At 40.8% G+C, this 24,517-nt stretch overlaps 1 protein-coding gene across 1 annotated transcript in view; it reads right to left on the reverse strand.

Moving 5' to 3' along the window:
* Positions 1 to 24,517, reverse strand: part of rgs12b (regulator of G protein signaling 12b) — a 164,283-nt gene that overhangs the window by 15,711 nt on the left and 124,055 nt on the right. The window contains exons 13-17 of the mRNA XM_073047905.1: positions 22,498 to 22,624; positions 18,865 to 18,961; positions 17,098 to 17,165; positions 16,282 to 16,423; positions 7,509 to 8,159 (exon numbers count right to left, since the gene is read on the reverse strand). Of these exons, the coding sequence (XP_072904006.1) occupies positions 7,509 to 8,159; positions 16,282 to 16,423; positions 17,098 to 17,165; positions 18,865 to 18,961; positions 22,498 to 22,624 (1,085 nt within the window). The remainder of the gene's footprint in view (positions 1 to 7,508; positions 8,160 to 16,281; positions 16,424 to 17,097; positions 17,166 to 18,864; positions 18,962 to 22,497; positions 22,625 to 24,517) is intronic.

Raw genomic sequence — 24,517 nt, forward strand, 5'->3', positions numbered from 1 at the left:
AGAAAACAAGGTAACAACACATCAGACATTTGAAAGACATGAATACATGATGACAACATTCGAGCAGATAAATTAATGATCGAGAGAAAATTTGTCAATTTTCTTGAGTGATTCATGATAGTAAAACATCACCTGTACAAGTGTAAAGAACTGGACAAAGAACAGAAGAGAGTTTAAGTCATTATTAACAATGTTTTTCAATTACTGAAATTTATTTCTAAAGCTTAAGCAGCAAAATTCTTTAAACACAGAATTACTCAGTTCACCGTCCATGAAGCATAAAACCTCTGTTTACCCAAGGTCACAACTTAAGGCAGTCGGGTTATAACTGAATATCAAAAGGGTCAGCCAATACTAGTAATTCTGAAACATTAATAAACACTTTCATGGAAGAAAACTTTTTAGATTTATAAGCTGTATACCTTACACAGAAATTCAATGTTTGGAGCTTCGACAGCCATTAAAATGGTTGGTTTATGTGTTCAATGGACTTAACCGTATCTGTAATAGTAGCCCTATCCCCTCGTCTTGAACTCAGTGTGAACAAGAAATGACCCAGGTGTCCTAATCGCTTCTCTGAAACTGATAAGAAATATTAAGTGGCCAGTAAACTCTGGTGTGCGACTTTAACAATATTTAATTGATCATTTTAAACAAAAGATCCCTTGCTGCACCTGTGATACACTAGTGAGTATCCCTATATATTAGCCAAACTGTAAGGACCAAAGTTTATTTAAGATGGATATGAAAATTGGAATTAAACTTAATGAAAATGCTCAGTGTTAATACCCATGCACAAAAATAATTTAGAATGAAATTCCAGAAATAATCTTGCCCAAAATTTTCAATGAAACACAATGACCTTAAAGCTGATAGAAGCTTGTCCTATGCCCAAAGGGTTAGATACAAAGCTGGAACATTCAGAGAGCAGGGAAAGAGAGATCAGCATCAAGGTTGCATTAGTAGCGTTGATAAGTGGAAAAAATGTCAAACTCCCACCATCACAATTGATGGTAATATATTAAATGAAAACTGATCAGCAATGGATAGTTAACAATTCTTCTGTCAAGTACTGTATCCTGTTGCTAAAGTAAAGCTCGTTATTATTCAAAATATTAAATGGTAGCCATCATTGCAGAGTTTAGAGAAAATCTACTAGAATCACTGCACAATTTAATAAAAGGCTAGATACAACACAAATTTGCTTATTTCTGTGGCCCATATGATATTGGATTCATAACCGGATGGAACTGCAGATTGTGCAGTTATGTTTGAAGTATTTTCATTACTAAATACCAAAACAAACAGCATCATGCAGACGTGGTAGATAATAAGAGCACCACCTTGGTAAGGCGGTACCAAGGTAACCGCTAAGGTGGTGTTTAAGATTATATTCATTACACAGCTTTGGTGGCACTTAGCCATCTGACAGATTGTAGATAGTTAACTCTCAACTGGAGCGATCATCGGCAACAGAGCTACTATACTTAGATCACTACCATGTCTTGATTTTTAAAAGAAATCACCTGTTATTATTAGAAAGAATCTATTTTAAATGATTTTTAGTGAAAGCTAACCTAATGTACAGAAACTCATGAGGTAGTTTTCATAAGCACTTAAAGGTGCAAGTCTAGATCAGGTACTGTGAACAATTTTAAAAAATATTTATTTAGGGATACAGTACAGTAACAGGCCCTTCCAGCCCAACGAGCCTGTGCCTCCCAATTACATACATGGAACCAATTAACCAACTAACCTGTACATCTGTTTTTTGGAATGTGAGAGGAGACTGGAGCACGCAGAGGAGGCCCACATGGCAGAAAGTACAAACTCCTTACAGAGAGCAGCAGAACTGAACTAGGTCACTGATGCTATAATAGCGTTATGCTACCAAAAGATACTAAAATTTGCAAACAAGCATTATTTCCAGAGGGATCAAATTGAAAGGTAGGGAGGCTATGCTGAACCTTTAACAAAAGGGTATAGTAATGGAGGATTTTAACTTTTCTAGTATTGCATCCAAGGTATTTTTTTGAGACAATATATGACGAATAAACTCTTCTTGGGCTTCTAGTCGGGTACATTATAACTGATGTTTCAATGACAAGCTCTGTCACCTTCATCAAGGATGATACCTGGGCATGTCTAGTCCAGTGATATTTATTACCCCCCCCCCCCCCGAACACTGTGCCTCCTAATTGGTTAGTCCTCAACCAATCAGGTTTCCACTCTCCCACCTTGTTTACAATCGAATTCCAGATCTTACTTAGAGTAAGACCTTCAACTTTGTTAAAATTCTTTTCCTCTAGTTTTATTTCAATGGCTTCCTTTTCCATCTAGTCCCAAAAGCCACTGGCGTGGCACAGTGGTTTTGTGCTGTTGAAGTCAGTCCTATGGCCATTGTGAATGTAGTGTTCTGCTACTGCCGATTTCTCTGGGTAACCCCCGTGCTCCTTGACACGGGCTTCCACCATGCATCCTGTCTGGTTGATAATACGCTGCTGCACATTCACAGGGATTCCTGTAAGCGCCAGCCGACCATAGTCCCAGGTCATCTTTGACCCGCATAAGCTGTGATTTGAGCTTTCTTACGGGTTTGTGGATAGTATTAATTCGGTATTTCTTCAGGATCCTGGCAATCCTTCCAGAAACCGTGGAAATATGGGGAAGACAGGTGGTAGCGACGGGTTCCTCCTCATTGTTAGGTTTCCTGGTTTATCTGTCCGCTCTCCTAAGAGCTGTTCTTTGTACTTCGATTAACTGTGTAAAAGCTATTTTGGATCTGCAGAATCTCCCCAAGGAAATGAGGTGATTACGCACAAGATTCCTATAGGTAAAGGAAATCAATTGGGCCCTTAAAGGGGCCGACAGAAAAACCAGATAACTTAACCCGTCACTATTTCAGGATCGATTGTAAACAAGGTGGGAGAGCAGAAACCTGATTGGATGAGGATTAACCAATCAGGAGGGATGGACTACAGGCAATAAGTACCACCGGACTAGAGTTGCCCTGGCATCATCCCTGATGAAGATGGCTGGGTTTGTCATCAAAACATCGGTTATTATTGATACTTGCACCTGACTGGTAGCCTGAGAAATATATATAGATATTCCTACTATAATCAGGAGAGCATTCAACCTCATCCTAGGAACTGAAACCTGGCAGGTGCGTTCCCTTAGGGACCAATGGATTATTCTATATGTGGAGCTAGGAGATATGAACAGTTCTACATGAATATTCTCATACATATTCACCAAGGAGAATATGGAGGATATTTTATTAGTCTGGCATGGACTGGATGGCCTCAAGTACTTATTTCTATGTAATCCTATGCACTATTCATAAATTATACATTAATTTAATTTGTTTCTTTGAACAAAATTGAATGACAACTTACTCAAGTGAGAATTAACAAGCATATATAGCTGCATAATATTTCCAGTTAGCATTTCTAAATATCAAGCTGACCTAAAATTAATACTAAGGGAAGATGTTCCATAGGAGTCAGTGTTAGTAATGTCTCTTTTCACACTATATGTCAATGATTTGTATGAGTTCATGGCTTTGTGGCCACGTTTGTGCACGATACAGAGATAGGCGGAAGAGAGCAGGTAGTGTTGAGAAAGCAGGGAGGCTGCAGAAGAGCAAGGGCAGAATGAGAGAACAGGCAAAGAAGTGGCAAATGGAATATAGTGTAGGAAAGTGTGTGGTCATGCACTTTGGTAAGAAGAAATGAAGGCGTAGTCTATTTACTAAACAGGGAGAAAATTCAAAAATCAGAAGTGCAAAGGGACTTGGGAATCCTGTGTAGGATTCCCTAAATGTTATCTTGCAGGTTGAGTCAGTGGTAAGGAAAGCAAATGCAATAGAAAACATAGAAAATAGGTGCAGGTGTAGGCCATTCGGCCCTTCGAGACTGCACTGCCATTCAGTATGATCATGGCTGATCATCCAACTCAGAACCCTGTAACTGCCTTCTCTCCATCCCCCAATCTCTTTAGCCACAAGGGCCATGTCTAACTCCCTCTTAAATATAGCCAATGAACCGGCCTCAACTGTTTCCTGTGGCAGAGAATTCCACAGATTCACCATTCTCTGTGTGAAGAAGTTTTTCCTCATCTCGGTCCTAAAAGGCTTCCCCTTTATCCTTAAACTGTGACCCCTCATTCTGGACTTCCCCAACATCGGAAACAATCTTCTTGCATCTAGCCTGTCCAATCCCTTTAGAATTTTAGACGTTTCAATAAGATCCCCCCTCAGTCTTCTAAATTCCAGCGAGTATAAGCCTAGTCAATCCAGTCTTTCTTCATATGAAAGTCCTGCCATCCCAGGAATCAATCTGGTGAACCTTCTTTGTACTCCCTCTATGGCAAGAATGTCTTTCCTCAGATTAGGGGACCAAAACTGCACACAATATTCTAGGTGCGGTCTCACCAAGGCCTTGTACAACTGCAGTAGAACCTCCCTGCTCCTGTAGTCGAATCCTCTTGCTATGAAAGCCAAATGAATGCATCATTCATTTTGAGAGGTCTAGAACATAAAAGCAAAGATGTAATTCTGAGGCTTTATAAGGCAATGGTCAGACCACCCTTGGAGTTCTAAGTAGTTTTGATCCCCTTATCCGAGAAAAGATGTGGTGGCATTGGACAGGGTCCAGAAGTGGTATGGAAGGATTCATGTATGAGGAGGATTTGATGGTTCTGGGCCTGTACTGACTGGAGTTTAGAAGAATGAGGGAGGATCTCACTATCAAATAATGAAAGGCCTAGATAGAGTGGATGTTGAGAAGATATTTCCTATAGTGGAGGAGTCTAGAACCAGAGGGCACAGCCACAGAATAGAGGTAAGTCCAGTTAGAACAGAGGTGAGGAGGAATTTTAGCTAGAGGGTAGTGAACCTGTGGAATTCATTGCCACAGACGGCTGTGGAGGCAAAGTCATTGAGGGTGATAGGTTCTTAATTAGTCAGGGCATCAAGTGTTATGGAAAGAGGGCAGGAGATGGGGTTGAGAGAGATAGTGGTCAGCCATGATGGAATGATAGAGCAGACTCGATGGGCTGAATGGCCAAATTCTGCTTCTATGTCTTATAGTCTTAAGTAAGATGAAATGGATTACATTGTATTGTTTTTCTTGCCTGATATGAAACAAATTCTGAAGCTTTTTCAGTATCTGTATGGTTCACATGTTGACAAAGGAAGACAAATTCATATTCTGCCTATTGCATTAGTTTGAGGACATCCCAAAGCCCTTTACAGTGTGGTCATTACTGTAATGTGGGAACTGTGACATCTAACTTACAGAGAGGTAACTTCCACACCAGTGTAATTGAAAAATAAATACCATAGATTCCGGATTATAAGCCGCTACTTTTTTCCCACATTTTGAACAGCTTTGAACTCTGCGGCCTTTAATCCAGAGCGGCTAATACATGGTTTTTTTTCATGCCGCCTCGTAAACATTTTGCCTCGTAACAGTAGACCAATAAAATTGATGAGTAGTTCACAGAGGTCCAATGAAATTGTACGATAAATCAAGCGCACTTTCACAATTAAATTATTGTAAATCAGTCATTTGTACTCACCCTCATCAACATGGAAAACACTCGAAGAAAAGCATTGTGCTGCCTTTATGGCAGTTACTTAGTTTATAATATTTTCGCTTAGTAATTCATTTGTTAGTTAAAGTTAGAAGTGTTTTAACTATATTTGTTTTCTGTACTACATCCCGGGATGCTATGACGTCACACCCGGTTTCGCCGCGTCTTGTGGGATACCGGTTTGCGATAAACGGGAAGGTGGGGGCATTACGCGAGCTCATCAGACCCGAGCACATCAGACCCGAGCACATTAGACCCGATTAGACCCGATCGCGTTACGCGAGCTCATCAGACCCGAGCACATTAGACCCGATTAGACCCGATCGCGTTACGCGAGCTCATCAGACCCGAGCACATCAGACCCGATTAGACCCGATCGCGTTACGCGAGCTCATCAGACCCGAGCACATTAGACCCGATTAGACCCGATCGCGTTACGCGAGCTCATCAGACCCGAGCACATTAGACCCGATTAGACCCGATCGCGTTACGCGAGCTCATCAGACCCGAGCACATCAGACCCGAGCACATTAGACCCGATCGCGTTACGCGAGCTCATCAGACCCGAGCACATCAGACCCGAGCACATTAGACCCGATCGCGTTACGCAAGCTCATCAGACCCGAGCACATCAGACCCGAGCACATTAGACCCGATCGCGTTACGCAAGCTCATCAGACCCGAGCACATCAGACCCGAGCACATTAGACCCGATCGCGTTACGCGAGCTCATCAGACCCGAGCACATCAGACCCGAGCACATTAGACCCGATCGCGTTACGCAAGCTCATCAGACCCGAGCACATCAGACCCGAGCACATTAGACCCGATTAGACCCGATTAGACCCGATCGCGTTACGCGAGCTCATCAGACCCGAGCACATTAGACCCGATTAGACCCGATCGCGTTACGCGAGCTCATCAGACCCGAGCACATCAGACCCGAGCGAAAACGCTGCTTTTAAGTTAAAGGCGATCAATAACTTTTCCTGGTAGGCTGCAGTATATATATTTTTACCAGTCGCTAGGAGATATTGGAATGTTGTTCGTGCTGTTCAGTAAAAAAGTATATGCAACGTAATTTGTGTTACCGATACGTATGTATATTTAAAAGTAGCCGTATTACAGGCACGGTTCGAAAAAAAGCATTTGCAATATATATTTGTTTGTTACCATATGGATTTAATTAAAAGTTAAAAAATCCTCACGTGTAATATCTTTCTGTGTAAATATCTCATATTACAACGTGGGACACCTGCGGCCGAAAATCCGGTGCGGCCTAAAATCCGGTGCGGCCTGTACAAGTAAAAAATTGATTTTATTTCTAAAATTAGAGCCAGCGGCTTTTAATCAGGTGCGCTCTGTAGTCCGGAATCTACGGTAATGACTAGGTGATTGGGTGGGGGGGGAAGTCCCCTGCTCTAATGCCACACGATTTCCTGCAACACCTCTAAATGAAAGCACCTCCAATAATACAACACAGGGGAACCAGTCTAGACTTTCACTACAATTTCTCCATTGCCTGTGGATTTGAGTTAGGTTTACGCAGTGATCATATGTTAGCAATTATTCTAGAAAGTGCAGCAGGACAAATGAAATGTTTCTTCAGATGAAGTGCAATAGGTTACCTTAAACAATCTCTGCTTTTTGGAGAATATGTAGACCTTGACTCATGCATTCTACCATAATCTAGAATTTTTCCCATATATATTCCACAATATTCTATAATAATCAGTATCAATAGTTAGAAAAGCAGAAGAACTAAAACTAAAACTAGTTCATCATGTATCAGGCGTTTGGATCACATTTTCCAGTTTCGTATTTGCTTTTCAATGCAAACCATCTCAACATAATTAACATTTTTACAGGTTTCCTTTTCTTTACAAATGGCTACGCCGCATTTTAAATACCTGATGTGGATCTGCAGCGTGAAGAGTTCTCCTGACCATCTGTGTATGGAGTTGGTGGAGTATAGTTAGCTACCTCCAGCTTACTGACAGTGGACGGTGGTGTTGGCAGGGGCGGTAATAACGTACTGTTTGGGCTATTGATATCACCTTCTGCCACCAAAGTCAGGTCAAGTGCATTCTCGTCCTCATAAGGCTGTACGGTTTCTGACTGCCCACCTGCAGAGTGCTTCTCCCACCTTTGTTCACTGACATGTGGAATGGGAGAGACCGGCACATGGAAAGGGGCACCATTAGTCTGCTTAGAGTCTGGCTTCACACACACTACCGCAGGTCGATGACAGTTATCGTGCTGATGAGTTGGCTTGACTTTCACGCTGTTGGAGTTTTCATTCAAATTAATTGTAGGTGAGTTAGCTGTGCTGGAGTCTGTAAGTTCTGATTTACTGGATATTAGGCTCTTGTGCAAATTTTGGCTTTTTTCTTCTCTCCTTTTATCATTTGCTTTGTTTGCCACAGGTGTGGAGGAACCAGGTTCAGATACTTTTGGCTTCAGACGTAGAAAATCTGGGAGAATAAGGTCCTCTTTCTTCAGAAGTCCACGCTGATCATTTACTCGGTTACTCTGCGCTTTAGACAGAAGGTCAAAAAACTCTGTCACAATGCAAAACAGAGAAGTTGCAGTTAGAAAGGTTTTAATACATACTATACAAACTTTAAAATAGATAGATAGATAGATACTTTATTCATCCACATGGGGAAATTCAACTTTTTTCCAATGTCCCATACACTTGTTGTAGCAAAACTAATTACATACAATACTTAACTCAGTAAAAAATATGATATGCATCTAAATCACTATCTCAAAAAGCATTAATAATAGCTTTTAAAAAGTTCTTAAGTCCTATATATTTGGATAAAAGCCAGCAAGTTTTTTACTTGGGTAGAAGATCACGTTGGATCCAACCCACAGTCATGTAACTTAGCCACAGGCCAATAAAATTTTATTATTTTACCTTTTATGTACAACTTAGGAAAGCCTCTGATCTACTTTTCAGCTATTGAAGGAATATATTTCTGAGGAACATGATAACAGCCTGCCAAAGTTAACGAGGGAAAGCACCGTAACCTTGAGAGAGGCCTTTATCTTTAGAATCAGAATATTAGAAATTTACAGCTAGAGGGCTGGAGGCAAAGCTATATAAACTATACAAACTATAAAATTACTCATCTCCCACAGTGGGTCACCAGCCTTGTAATTCGCAGCATGTCAAATGCATAGAGCTTTTGCATCACCACCCCTTCTTCCCATCCTCTGCATGAAAACATTTCTTTCATTCCTTCTAACAATTAACTTAAATCCAAGTTTTCTAATTATCAATCTCCCTGTTAAGGTAAATAGATTTCTACTGATTCACTTTGCAGGCCATCCCTACTTTACAAACACTTGACCTTTGGATACCCTCGACACCCCATAATGTTCATTCCTATTTTAGTAATTGTTCTTTCTTATCAGTCGTATGTGCTTTGATGAGGAAACGGTTACATATCAAGGGATTTTTATGGACAAAATCAACTTATGGACATCTGTATGAAAGGGAACCAGCATGTTGCCTGGGGATTGTCTGTGTAAGTCAATTAAACCTCCACTCAACTTCGTGTTCCAAAGAAAAATAACTTGGTCAAGTCGATCTTTTGTCATAATTAAAATTCTCTATCCTTGAAAACATCTTCGTAAATCATCTGTTATGTTTTCTCTGGTGGAATCAGAGTCTTTGTGCACTAGAGTCACAGAAAAGCACAGCATAGAAAAGGACCTTTGGCCCATCAAGTCTGTGCTGAATCATAGAATTGAATGCAATTTCATTGCTGTGGCCTTACTCAAAGATATCATATCTTTGTGTGATTTTCTCAAACCAACAGGTAGTAAATAATATCACTACCAAAAGCTAATATATTTTACATTATGCAGCATTTAAAGAAATATAGTGATGACATTGATATGGAGACATTTTATCATTTGTCCAGATCCATTTATTTATCACATGCATATTAAAACACAGTGAAATGTATCAAATCATAATCACAAGAAATTCTGTAGATGCTGGAAAACCAACACACTCAAAATGCTGGAGGAACACAGCAAATCAGGCAGCCCCTATGAAATAATAATGAACGGTTGAGACCGTTCGGGTTGAGACCCTTCGACTGGTCTGGAAACGAAGGGTGAAGACACCAGAATAAAAAGGTGGAGGGAATGGAAGGAGGGTAGCTTGAAGGTGATACATGAAGCCAGGTGGGTAGGTGTATCCAGAGATACCGGCCACGTGACAGACGCACTGCCACCTGGCTGGTCGGAGGACACACCACATGCCAATCAACACTTGGTGCACTGCCACCTGGCTGGTCGGAGGACACACCACATGCCAATCAACATTTGGTCCCTCCCAACTAATCAATGCACACCTAAATTATTGGTCACCTTAATTGGATTATCCATGCTTTAAAAGGTGAGATGCCCTTAGCTCATCCTCTCTTACAGACCACCTCATTGGAGGTAAGTGCATTGATTTATGCTTGGGAAGGTCAATCGTTTGTCCACACCGCTTCCTGTGTATTGTAGTTGCTTGTGTTGACCCGACTTCCCCTTGTAAATAAATTCCTTATTATTAAAACTGTGTGTGTCCAGGCCTCTACTGTTGAGACTCAAAGAACCAGTTATTTTCCATCACAACAGTAGGCTGGAGAGGAAGGAATCTGATAGGACAGGAGAATGGACCATGGGAGAAGAGGAAGAAGTGGGGTATCTGGGGGAGGTGATGGACAGATGAGAGGAGGTAAGAAGCCAGAATTGGGAACAGAAGGAGAGGGAAGGGGGAGGATTTATTTTTTTAACTGGTAGGAGAAATAGACGTTCATGCCATCAGGTTGGAGGCTACCCAGGTGGAATATGAGGTGTTGCTCTCCCACTCTGAGAGTGGCTTTTGAGGTGAAGCAACACTTCACCTGCGAATCTGTTGGGAGTCATTTATTATATCTGGTGCTCCAAATGTGGCCCCCTCTACATTTGTGAGACCCACTGTAAAAACACCTTAAGAAGGATAGAATTCCTCTTATCCTTACCTAACAGCCCATGAGCATCCACATCCAACAAAACATTCTCCACAACTTCTGCCATTTCCAAAGGGATCCTCCCCCGCCTCACTGTCTGCTTTCCACAGTGATCTCTTCCTCCATGATTTCCTTGTCCATTTGTCTCTCCCTCCCAGCACCTATCCGTCCAAAGTGCAACACCTACCTATTCACCTCCTCCCTCATCTCCATTCAGGGCCCCAAACATTCCTTCTAGGTGAGGCAACACTTCACCCGCAAATCTGTTGGGGCTGTCTATTGTGTTTGGTACTCCCAATGTGGTTTCCTCTACATTGGTGAAACCCACTGTAAACTGGGGTACCACTTTGTAGAGCACCTGTGCTCCATCCGGCTAAAAAGGAATTTAACAATGGTCAAGTATTTTAATTCCAATTCCCATTCCTGTTCTGACATGTTAACCCACAGTTTCCTCCTGTGCCACGATGAGGCTCTCTCAGGGTGAAGGTGCAACTCCTCATGTTCCGTCTGGGAAACCTCCAACCTGATGGCATGAACATCGATTTCTCCTTCCAGTGAAAAGAAAATGTTCCCTCCCCCTTCCTTCTTCTATTCTCCAATCTGGCGTCTTTACCTCTTCTCACGGCCTATTAGCTCTCTCTGTTACCTATGTCTTTCCTTTCTCCTATTGTTCACGCTCCTCTCCAGCCCTTTACCTTGCCTACCAGCAGGATTCACCTATCACCTTCTAGCTATCCTTCTTCCTCTTCCCCCCCCCCCCCACCCCCCACCTTTTCATTCCGGCACCTTCCCCCTTCCTCTCCAGTCCTGAAGAAGCGTTTTGGCCTGAAACGTCAACTATTGATTAATTTCCATAGATGCTGTTTGACCTGCGGAAGTCCTCCAGTATTTTGGAAATGAAGTAAGTTTTTTGTGGTAACAACCAAAACAATTTAATGTTGTACAAGTGTCGCAATAGATTGCAGCGGCGATACAGTGTGCCCACAATGTGTTTTATAAATATTTTAAAAAGCTTATCGTCGTGCAGGAGATTCGTATTCAGCTGAGGGCTAGATCCGTGGCGACCCAGGTCTGTACAAGAAAACTAGGTACAACTTGTGGAAGGCTACCTCAAAAGCAAAGGAACAATTCCAAATGAGGTTGGAGGCGGAAGCAGATGTACATCAGCTCTGCCAGCATTTGCAGGCCATTACTTCCGACCAAAGTGAAACCTAACATCCAGAATAGCTGTGATGCATCACTCCCAGTGGAGCTCAACACCTTTTATGCATGCTTTGAAAGAGAGAATGAAACTTCAGCTATGAGGATCCCTGCAGCACCCAGTAACCCTGTGATCTCTGTCTCAGGCTGTGAACCCTCGCAAGGCGACAGGCTCCAATAAAGAAACACACACAAAGTGCTGGAGGAACTTAGCAGGACCTGCTGAAGGGTTTCAGCCCAAAGCGTCGACTGTACTTTTTTCCATAGATGCTGCCTGGCCTGCTGAGTTCCTCCAGCATTTTGTGTGCGTTGCTCGGATTTCCAGCACCTGCAGATTTTCTCTTGTGTGTGGGTCCAATAAAGTATCTGGTAGGGCTCTGAAAACTTGTGCCAACCAAATGGTGGGGGTGTTCAGACATTTGCAATCTCTCATTGCTACAGCTGTATGTTCACACCTGCTTCAAAAGGGCAACAAGTGCCCATGACTCGGAGTCCTGCCATGTGCAAAAGTTCGCTGATGACACGGCCATAGTGGGGTGTGTCAGGAATGGACAGGAGGAGGAGTATAGGAAACTAATACAGGACTTTGTGATATGGTGCAACTCAAACTACCTGCGTCTCAATATCACCAAGACTAAGGAGATGGTGGTGGACTTTAGGAGATCTAGGCCTCATATGGAGCCAGTGATCATTAATGGAGAATGTGTGGAGCAGGTTAAGACCTTACAAGTATCTGGGAGTACAGTTAGACAAGAAGCTAGACTGGACTGCCAACACAGATGCCTTGTGCAGGAAGGCACAGAGTCGACTGTACTTCCTTAGAAGGTTGGCGTCATTCAATGTCTGTAGTGAGATGCTGAAGATGTTCTATAGGTCAGTTGTGGAGAACGCCCTCTTCTTTGTGGTGGCGTGTTGGGGAGGAAGCATTAAGAAGAGGGATGCCTCACGTCTTAATAAGCTGGTAAGGAAGGCAAGCTCTGTCGTGGGCAAAGTACTGGAGAGTTTAACATCGGTTGCTGAGCGAAGGGCGCTGAGTAGGCTACGGTCAATTATGGAAAACTCTGAACATCCTCTACATAGCACCATCCAGAGACAGAGAAGCAGTTTCAGCGACAGGTTACTGTCGATGCAATGCTCCTCAGACAGGATGAAGAGGTCAATACTCCCCAATGCCATTATCTAGATAGATAGATAGATACTTTATTCATCCCCATGGGGAAATTCAACATTTTTTCCAATGTCCCATACACTTGTTGTAGCAAAACTAATTACATACAATACTTAACTCAGTAAAAATATGATATGCATCTAAATCACTATCTCAAAAAGCATTAATAATAGCTTTTAAAAGTTCTTAAGTCCTTGCGGTTGAATTCTACCGCCAGGACTTAAGAACTTTTTAAAAGCTATTATTAGTGCTTTTTGAGATAGTGATTTGGATGCATATCATATTTTTTGCTGAGTTAAGTATTGTATGTGGTTAGTTTTGCTACAACAAGTGTATGGGACATTGGGAAAAAAGTTGAATTTCCCCATGGGGATGAATAAAGTATCTATCTATCTATCTATCTATGAAGAGCAGTGTGAGCTGCCTTCCTGACTATCATCCAGCAGCATTCACATCTAGGGAGATGAAGTGCTTTGAGAGGTTGGTTATGGCTGCCTCCTGTCTCATCAAGGACCTGGACCTACTGCAATTTGCCTATCGTCTCAACAGCTCTACAATGGCTGTAATCTCACTGGCTCTTCACGCGGCCTTGGATCACCTGGACAATACAAGTATCTATGTCAGGGTGCTGTATATTGACTACAGCTCAGCGTTTAATACAATCATGCTTACGGTTCTTATTGAAAAGCTCCAGAACCTGGGCCCTTGTACCACCGTCTGCAACTGGATCTTCAACTTCTTAACTGGAAGGACCACAATCTGTGCCGGTAAAAAAAAACAACTCCAGCCCGCTGACAATCAACACTGACACACCTCAGGGATGTGTACTTAGCCCACTGCTCTGCTCTCTCTACACACATCACTGTGTGGCAAGGCACAGCTCAAATGTCATCTATAAATTTGCTGACGATATAACTACTGTTGGCAGAATATCAGATGGTGACAAGAGGGTGTACAGGAGCAAGATATATCAGCTGGTTGAGTGGTGTCGCAGCAATAACCTCGCAGTCAACATAGTAAGACCATAGTGCTGATTGTTGATTTCAGAAAGGGTAAGACAAGGGAACACACACCAGTCCACATAGAGGGATCAGAAGTGGAAAGAGTGAGCAAGTTCAAGTTCCTGGGTGTCCGTATCTCCGAGGATCTATCCTGGAACCAATTTATCATGCAGCTACAAAGATGGCATGACAGCGGCTGTATTTCATTAGGAGTTTGAGGAGATTTGGTATTTCACCAAAATCACCGGCAAATTTCTACAGATGAACCGTGGAGAGCATTCTAACTGACTGCAACACTGTCTGGTATGGGGGGGAGGGGTGACTATGGCACAGGATTGAAGCAAGCTGCAGAGAGTTATAAACTTAGCTCCATCATGGGCACCAGCCTCCATGGTATTCAAGACATCTTAAAGGTGTGATGCCTCCAAAAGGATCACTAAGAACCCCTGTCACCCAGGTTATGCCTTTTTCTCATTGCTACCATCAGGAAGGAGGTACAGAAGCCTGAAGGCACACACTCTGCGATTCACGAACAGTTTCTTCCCCTCTGCCATCCAATTTCTGAATGGAAATTGAACCTATGAATACTACCTCATTACTTTTTAAATTCTATTTTTGCACTACTTATTTAACTATTTAATATATACATACTGACTGTAATTCACTTTTTTCTATTATTATTTATTGCATTGTACTCTGCTGCAAAAACAACAAATTTCATGACATATGGCAGTGGTATTAAACCTGAATCTGATTACTATAAGCAACTGGGAGAACACTCAGCTTTACTCCAAATAGTGTGGGTGTCCAGTGAAACAGATTGCTGGTTCCCAAAATACATGGTTCAAGGTACGACTGTAGTGTTTTGCAACTATAAGAATGGCTCAGTTTGTTCAGGCAATTTAAAACAATCGTAATACTGTGTTAAAACAGTGTACTGATTTTATCATAAAACAGATTACAATTCTGTATATTTTCAATGAACCTTACTTCCAAGGAAATTAATAGAGTATATCTGATTGGTTGGAGTTAACACTAACACTGGATTATGAAATCTATCCATAATAAGGAATTAGATTTATTACCATCAAGATTTCAGTTAAAGAAACCAGTCATGTATCTACATATCACATTTCATGATGCTATCTGATAGGACTCTCTGGCAAATAAAACTACTTTTTAAGTTTAGTCACTTTGGAAACTGGAAAGTAAACACATTGAAAGTAAATAACTAAATACTTAACATGCTGTTTAAACATTTAAGTTCTGTTATTCTAAAGTAACAAAACTCACATTTAGAATTGAATCTGAGGAGGATTATCTAACAAAATTTAAAGCCACTTTATTTGTTTTAAACTAAATAAATAAAGTGATGTGCCACCAAAAGATTTGTTAACTTATCAAACGCATCTCTAAAATAAGAAGTGAAAGCCGGTGCCAAAATCTTTTTTTATGACCCTATTTATGCGAGACGCCACTTTCAAGGAATTATGGATCTGTATTGCCAGATTCCTTTGTTCCACAGCACTCCTCAGTCCCCTATTATTCACTGTGTAAGTCCTGCCCAAAGTGCAACACTTCACACTTGTCTGCATTATAGATTCCATCTGCCATTCTTCAGCCCATTTTCTAGCTGGTCCAGATTCTGCTGCAAGCTTTCATTGCCTTCCACTCTGTCCACAAGTTATGCTTTTACTTTTGCCTACTCGAAGTTATTCCCAGTGATAAAACATAGAACATTACAGCACAGTACAGACTTTTCAGCACATGATGCATTGACCTTGTAAAATACTCAAAAATCAATTGAACCTTTCCCTCTAATATAACCCTCCATTTTTCTATCATCCATGTGCCTACCTAAGAGTTTCTTAAATGCCTGCTAGTGTATCTCCTTCTCCCACCACCCCTAGCAAGGTGTTCCATGCACTCACCACTCTGTGTAAGGAAATTACCTCTGACATTCTTTCCTCCAATCACTTTAAAATTATGCCCCCTTGCGTTAGCCATTTCTGCCCTGGGAAAAACATTTCTAGGTCATTGTTTAATTGAACAGCCTGGTAGTAACTTTGAAGGGCAAACTGACATGGCACTGCAGTCTTATATGGGCCAAACCAGGCAGGGTTCCCTTCCTAAAATATGTGACTGAAGCTGTTAAGCATTAGTGATAATCCAAATAGTTTCAAAGTCACATTTACTGAATACCACTCATTCCAATTAAAAGAAACTTAAACTTCTGTAACTGCATGGTGGAATTAGGACAGCGTTCTCTGGATCTTTACTCAGTTAAGTAATTTACCTTCCACCTCATCCATATTTAACTTTGGCTGCCTCTTCCTACTTGTCCTTTGAATTAATTCTTCTTTCTTAAAAAGTTGTGCATCTTTGGAAGGTTTTCCATTCTCTCCTTTCACTTTCACCGAAGAAGGTCTTCCGTCATTCTGGTATTGTTAAAATTGATTTGTGTAAATGAGAGATATGATGTATCTGAAAATATCAGCAGCTTTATAAATATAACCTGAAGATGCAATCTAGTAAGGGACAACATAAATTAAAAATGGAGTAGAAAGTATAACTGAACCAAAAATATAATTTCAATAAAATAAAAATAAGCATTAACAATACTTCTGAAGATTAATTTTAAAAACATCAGCAGAAATTATTGATATCAGGGTGAATGAAACCAAAGCAGATAATTTCCTTCATATTTCATCCAGGCCATGAATCTTGTTGTAGCTCACATTGGGCAGAAGCCCAAAGTCTTACACTGAACAGCTACTTCACTTCGACTACTTGGCTCTTGAACCAAATGGTAAAATGCTAATCACTACGGTTTAGCAACACCAAGAACATTTTGACCACTTTGCACTAAAACGAACTTTGCTCTTTTTTCATCTTCTAATTGTGTTTATTCACGTAAAAATAGCATTGAATTATGTGATCCTTGTGAAAGCTGCTTATATTATGCTATACGCCTGTGATGCTGCCACAAGTTTTTCATTGCACCTATGCAAACATGAAAATAAACACTACTTTGATATTATTCTTTCCTAAACACTATTTTGTTTGAAAAATCAATAACATACACTTAATTGCATTCAAAAATAAGGTTTACCTTTTCAGCTTGACTTAGTGTGACATTGTTGGAAGAGCTGACTTTCTCTCCTGTGTTCTTCTGCCTGTCTGTAGTTAAATGACAATTTGACTGGTTATCTTCTTTTCAATAAATTAACGGGCAAATAATGTTAGCAACATTATTCAATGTGCAACCAGATCTGTTTGCAGTGTCACAGATTGCACGGTTCCTGCAGAGAATGCAGATGTTTGGGAGTAAGTGCATGTTCCTGCTGGAAGCATTTGAAGAAGAAATTTGGATTGATGATAGAAGAAAGAATTTACCTGATTTTTTTTTTAAACCTACTTCAGGTAGATGATTATATTTGGAGACACAAAGGACTGCAGATGCTGGAATCGAAAGCATAAAGTGCTGAAGACTGAGTTCCTCCAGCCATTTTTTTTTTTGCTTCCAATGATACTTCTTTCATGATGTTTGATAAGGTTAGGATTTTATTCCTTACAGCACAAGAGGGATATCTTAAAGATTTATGTAAAATCATGAGAGGCACAGATAGCACCTATGCCTCTTTTTCCCAGGATTGGAAAATCAAGAACTAGAGGGCATAGTTTCAGGTGACAGGGAAGAGCTTTAATAGGAATGAGGAACTAATTTTCCATACTTTCCTCAGCATGTTCCACATGGTTGAAGCAGGTACAATAACAGCTTGTAAAGAACAGTGGGACAGGCACGTGGATTGGAAAGGTTTAGAAAGTTGTGGGCCAAATGCTGGCAAATGAGACCAGCTTGGATCGAGTATCAAACACTGAAGAAAGTATAATGTTGATCCCATATACATTCAATGGCCACTTTATTAAGTACCTTCTGTTCGTAGTCTTCGGCTGCTGTACCCTATCCACTTCAAAGTTCAATGTGTTGTGTGTTCAGAGATACTTGTCTGCATACCACTGTTGTTATGCCTGCTTATCTGCCTTTCTGTCACCTTCCTGTCAACTTGAATCATTCTTGTCTGACCTCTCATTCACAAGACATTGTCACCCACAAAACGAACACTCACTGGATTTTTTGTTTTGTTTTTCACACCATTCACTGTAAACTCTAGAGACTGTTGTGCATGAAAACCAAAGGAGATCAGCAATTTCTGAGATACTCAAACCACCCCATCTGGCACCAACAATAATTCCACAATCAAAATCACTTAGATCACATTTCTTTTCCATTCTGATGTTTGGTCTGAACAACAACTGAACATCTGCATCTTTTTATGCATTGAATTGCTTCCACGTGATTGGCTGATTAAACAGGTGTGCAGATGTACCTAACAAAGTGGCCACTGAGTGTATATGTATGGGTAGAGACCTGAGCAAAGAATGTTTTGCAACAATGGCAGTGGAATCATGGATACAGAGTCAGCCAATTGTGGGGAGCTTAACAGTCCTGTAGCAGCAAAGGGAATAAGCAAAAGGTGAGGAAAAGGGTTGGCACTTAGCATCAGAGCAGATTGACAAAGGATGACCTAAAAAGAACGGGACAGAGGTGGTTGCATTTCCAACATCTTCGGTTTTTAATATGCAAGTGTGCTTTTGGTTATTGATAAAAACCGTGCAATTATTTTACACTATCATTGTTAACTCTTTGCCTTTCATTTCTTATCATCTTGACAAAAGTGAGGCAAACAAGCAGTAAGTAAATAAAATTACTTGGCAAAATTATGTATCATGGAATTACTTTAAATTGTAATAGGCATATATTTTAAATAAATAACTGTTCAACAGGAACAACTTAAATTTTGTAGACTCTGCATACCTTTCCCCTTAATAGGATCTGCAACATCAAGAACAACACGGCGTCCATCTAGGTTAGAGATAGGAACTCCAAGATCTAACACTTCAGATTCTCCATTCTACAGAATGAAAACATAGCACAATGCATGTCTCTCAGTAAAATCTATGAACAAAAGAAGAAAGCTCCTCAGGAATATAGAACACAAGATGGCAATCTAAGCCCATGTGCTCAGATGGCTATTATGTACTTTTTCCTGCTTTGTCTGTTTTACTATATTCTGGTTAAACTGCAGAGCTTACATCTGTAACTAGTAATTTTAAACATACTCAAAAGACTTGGATCCAATTACCACTGGAGACTGAAAGTGCCCGGATGTGGGAGTAAAGGTCATTATAAATTGTTGTAGTGGAAGCTAGTTTGGAAATGCTGTTTGGACAGAGTGTCTCTTCCTTCGGAAACGTGAACTAGAGAAGTGAAGTAACAGCAAGTAAATCAATGCAAGTTGAATGGTGAAGCAAACTGTGATTGAAATTGCATCACTCCAATGGGGAAACTTTCACATGATTTATTACATTTACGGGAACGGGACACAAAGAAATGAGTTTAAACCCATTACTATAACATTGTACGTGACGAGTTATTTATACTGTCACTTAGACAGTATTGTAATGGTGTAAGTAGGTGGTTATATTGCTTATTGCTCTTAGACAGCTTAACTAAAATTGCTCTAGTTAAATAATTTTGAAGGAGTTATCTTTTTGAGAATTGATTTAATTAAAGCATTATTTTTGCATTGTCATATTGAACATTTCCTGATAAATGAATCTGAAATATCCATGTCTATCACAAATTTTGAACACCTAGCTATGTTCAATTCATCACAAAGGCCAGGTCATCAGTTTTAGTTGAAGAACTCAATAAATGTAAAAAAAAAAAAATCTTAAGTGACTATTTCCTGCTGATCATGCATTGAGCTTTCAACATGCCTTCTAGGCAGAATATGTGATCCGAGACAAATGTATATACAAATGTCTGAAATTTATCACTATTTAGAAGTGTTGAATTAACTCGGGCACCTGCCGCCTATATTAAAGCCAAAAATTATATTTTTACAGCTGAACCATTAACTTACACCTTTTGTCTCCACAGATGCTGACAGCCCTTCTGAATTCTTCTACCATTCTGTTATTTGAAATTTTATGAATTACGGTCATTGTTCCCAAAGTATTCCCCACCGATAATTCTATCACCTGGTGAGTTTCATGTCATTTGAGTACAGGAATAGGGATATCATGTTAAAAATGTACAAGACACAGGACAGTCTACAATTGGAAGTACCATGTGCCATTACGTTATCCAGCTAAAAGAAAGGACATCATTAAGTTGAAAAGGTTGCAGGAAAGATTGGTAAGTACAGTATGTTACAGGGACTGGAGAAATTGAGTTATAAAACTAGATAGTCTGGGCTGTTTTCCCTGGTGTGTACAAGTCAGAGGGGTGACCTTACAGAGGTGTGTAAAATCATGAGGGATATAGGTAAGGTGAATGGTCATTTTTCCCAAGGTAGAGGAGTCTAAAACTACAGGGCATAGATTTAAGTTAAGGACAAGAATTAACGGGGGTCAAGTTTTCCTACACAGACTGTAGCATGTGGAATGAGGTGCCAGTGTAGGTGGTAGAGATAGAAAGGTTCAGAGGGATATGAGCCAAACACGGACAATAGGTACTAGCTAAGGTTAGCATGGAAGAGCTGGGTTGAAGGGTACATTTCTGCGGTGAATAATTTCATGGCTCCGAAGATAAAGTTGGAAATGATTAACAACTGCCAATACAATATTCATTATAGAGTTGTGCAGCACAGAAATAGGCCCTTGGCCCAACTGGCCCGAGATTCCCATCTATAAGACCATAAGACATAAGAGCAAAATTAGGTAATTTGGCCCATCAGAGCTGATCCTTTTTTTTCCTCCTCAGCCCCACTCCACAGCCTTCTCCCCGTAACCCTTGATGCTGTGGCCAGTCAAGAACCTATCAATCTTTGCCTTAAATGCACCCAATGACCTAGTATCCACAGTTACCTATGGTAACATATTCCACAAATTCACCACCATCTGGCGAAAGAAATCCCTCTTCATCTCCATTTTAAATGAACGCCCCTCTATCCTGAGGCTATGCCCTTTTGTCCTAGACTCCACCACCATAGGAAACATACTTTCCACATCTAGTCTGTCTAGGCCTTTCAACATTTGAAAAGTTTCAATGAGATCCCCCCCCACCCCACAATCCTTCTAAATTCTAGCAAGTACAGGCCCAGAGCCGTCAAACGTTCCTCTTATCATAAACCTTTCATTCCTGGAATCATCCTTGTGAACCTCCTCTGAACCCTCTCCAAACCCAGCACATCTTTTCTTAGATAAGGAGCCCAAAGCTGTTCACAATACTCGAGGTGAGGCCTCACCAGTGCCTTATAAAGCCTTAGCATAACATCCCTGTTCTTGTCAGCCACGGTTGTACTATTTTGCCATTTGAGTTTTTCTTTCTTTTGGAATACACTATCCTGCACCCTCATTTTTCCTTGAAACTCATGCCATTGCCGCTCTGCCACTATCTCCTTCCAATTTACTTTAGCCAACTCCTCCCTCATTCCACTGTAATTTCCTTTACTCCATCTAAACTAATCCCATCTGCCCATCTTTGATCCAGATGCTTCTAAACCTTTCCTATCCATGTCAATGTATCTTTTAAGTGTTGTGAATGGACCTGACTCAATCACTTCCTCTGGCAGTTCTCTGGGTGGAAAAGGTTGCCCCTCAGTTTCCTATTAAATCTCTCCCTTCTCATGTTAAACCTTTGCCCTCTAGTTTTTGGTTCCTCAACCCTGAGAAAGACAGTACACATTTGCCCTATTTTGCCCCTCATGATTTTATACACTTCTACAAGGTCAGCCCCTCAGTCTCCTACAGTTAAAAACCTAATCTGACCAGCATCTCTCTATAACTCAGGCCCTCGAGTTATGGCAATATTCTCATAAATCTTCTTTGCCTTCTTTACAGTTTAACGACATGTTTCCGATAGTAAGGTGACCAAATGTTCAAGTTTATTGTCATTCAACTGTGTACAGGTACACTGCCAAAAGAAACAATGTTCCTCTGGACCATGGTGCAGTACAAAGTACCTCTAACTCACACAAAACACATATAATAATACAGCAAATAAATTAATGAGTAATAAATAATATTTAGCAGGAGGACACACAACATTCCAAATGAGAACTCATCAACATCTTGTACAACTACAACATGACATCCTGACAGATGAAAGCCATTTTATATAAATATAATTTACAAAGTATTTTGCCCTCAGGGAAACAATGGGATGCAACTACAGATTTTTTTTCTTGAGTCAAGGAGCACTGAAACAAACCCCAGGGCTCACCACGTTCACATCGCACTTTGTATCTTCTATGCCACCCTCCTCCAATCCATACCTGTACATCCTTTCCACCACTCTTAGTCGGTACCTTCGAAGCCTACTGCTACACTTAGCACAGGTCACAGATGTCTGTCTCCACTGATAAGAGTGCTTAATTTCTGGGTGTGTTGCTTGTTAAAGAACTGGAGGAAAGGGGTTTCTTTATTATGTCTACATACTCACAATTCTGGCCACTAATTCACCAAGATTCAAGCCATACTTGGCCACCACAGGTCGAAGTACTTCAGTCACCGGTTTGGTAGGTTTGGCCTTTAAACCAACTGATCTATTTATAGGAACAAGGTCGAGTCTGAAAATAAAAGAAAGGGTATTGTCATATTTTAACCATCTGCTTTCAACCTCACTGCTTTTAAGTATGCAACTTCTAAGGATTTTCAGAATTACAGGCAGTCCCTGGGTTACGAACGAGTTCCATTCCTGAGTCCGTCTTCAAGTCAGATTTGTACGTAAGTCGGAGCAAGTACATCCGGTATTATTTAGCGTCAGTCAAACGTTTGTCTTAGTATATAGTATATATTTTATCTTTCTATGCATATAAAACACAAGAAACATATGTATTCCAATAATTAAACCACTGCGTTGCTTAGTAATCATTGTAGCTTTCATCGGGGCAGGGCCTTTCACATGCTCCATTATTCTCACTTTATCCTTTATCCTTTAAAATTGTTCCGGTTGTTGACCGACTGTAGCCTAACGCTTTTCCAATGACCAATGACGTTTCAGCTCTTTCCAAACACTTTATTATTTCCACTTTATTTTTAATCATGATCACTTCCCGTCAATGGAACAGAAACACTGTGTGTGGCGGGTCCCGAGCTCCACCGGGTCCTAAGGACCACTGCACTGAATTCGCTGGGTCCTAAAGTCCACCACACTGAGACAGGTTAAATGGGACAAGTGGGGGCTGTAATGGGTTTGGGTATTTGATCCTCCACAATATTCCGCGTGGGAATTTAAATTGGAGGTGGCAGTGTTTTTTTTTTACTAGGTCAAGTTACGAGCTCAACATCAACCCGGCACGGGAGCGGTCTGTCATTGGATCGAACTCAGGAACCTCCGTTCTCGAGCTCGGCACTGATCTCACTGCACCACCAGCCAACCGGAAAAGGGGGCCTGGGCGGGGTCAGGGTGAATCTTACTAAGAAAAATTTAAGCCAAATATAAAGTTACACACTCAACACAGTGTCAATGGCAACGACTTAAAACGGCGGACAGTGTCGCGATCCGACTTAAAATGGTGTATAGCGTTCTCCTTCCTCGGTTCGTAAGTACGAGTTGTTCGTAAGTCGACGTTCGTAACTCGGGGACTACCTGTAGAAACTTTTGTTTTTCTTTACCATAGTTATTTCATAACCTCTTTCAATTTTGCTCTAGTATTGATTGTGCACGTAAAGAGGTGTTATCTGCCCCATTTAACCTTTACCAATGCAATCCATTGCTACAATGGAACAAATCAGAGTTTGGGGAACCTGGTGTGGTTTTCTGCTGCTGTAGCCCATCCTCTTCAAGATTCGACTTGTTGTGCATTCAGAGATGCTCTTCTTCACACCACTGTTATATTGCATGGTTATTTAAGGTATCTGAGTTACTGTCGCCTTCCTGTCAGCTTGAACCACTCTGGTCATTCTCCTCTGACCTCTCTCATTAACAAGGCATTTTTACCCACAGAGCTGCCACTCACTTTATTTTTCACACCATTGTCTGTAAACTCTTGAAACTGTTGTGCGTGAAAATCCCAGGAGATTAAATCAACGCATCTGTCACCAACAATCATTCCACAGTCAAAGTTCCTTGGATCACATTTCTTCCCCATTCTGGTGTTTGCTCTGAACAACAATTGAACCTCTTGACCATGTCTGCCTGCTTTTCTACACTGAGTTGTGCCACACAATTGGGTGATTGGATATTTGCATTAACAAGCAGGTGTACAGATGCACCTAATAAAGCAGCCACTGAGTGTATGTGTGTCTACAAATGTAACACAGACATCCTTCAAACAAAAAGTATAGCAGTAAATCAATTTAATGCTTTAATGTTTTATTCAAAATGTATTCAATTCTGTTTTGTTTATGCAATCTTTAAAATGTAGATCATATAAAACTGGGCTTTATTGATTTTTGATTGGCATTTGTATTAAGGCTACCGAATGAAGATGCTTTATTGGTGCTACCACACAAATCAA

Source organism: Hemitrygon akajei, chromosome 6, assembly GCF_048418815.1.
Source record: "Hemitrygon akajei chromosome 6, sHemAka1.3, whole genome shotgun sequence".
NCBI lineage: Eukaryota > Metazoa > Chordata > Chondrichthyes > Myliobatiformes > Dasyatidae > Hemitrygon > Hemitrygon akajei.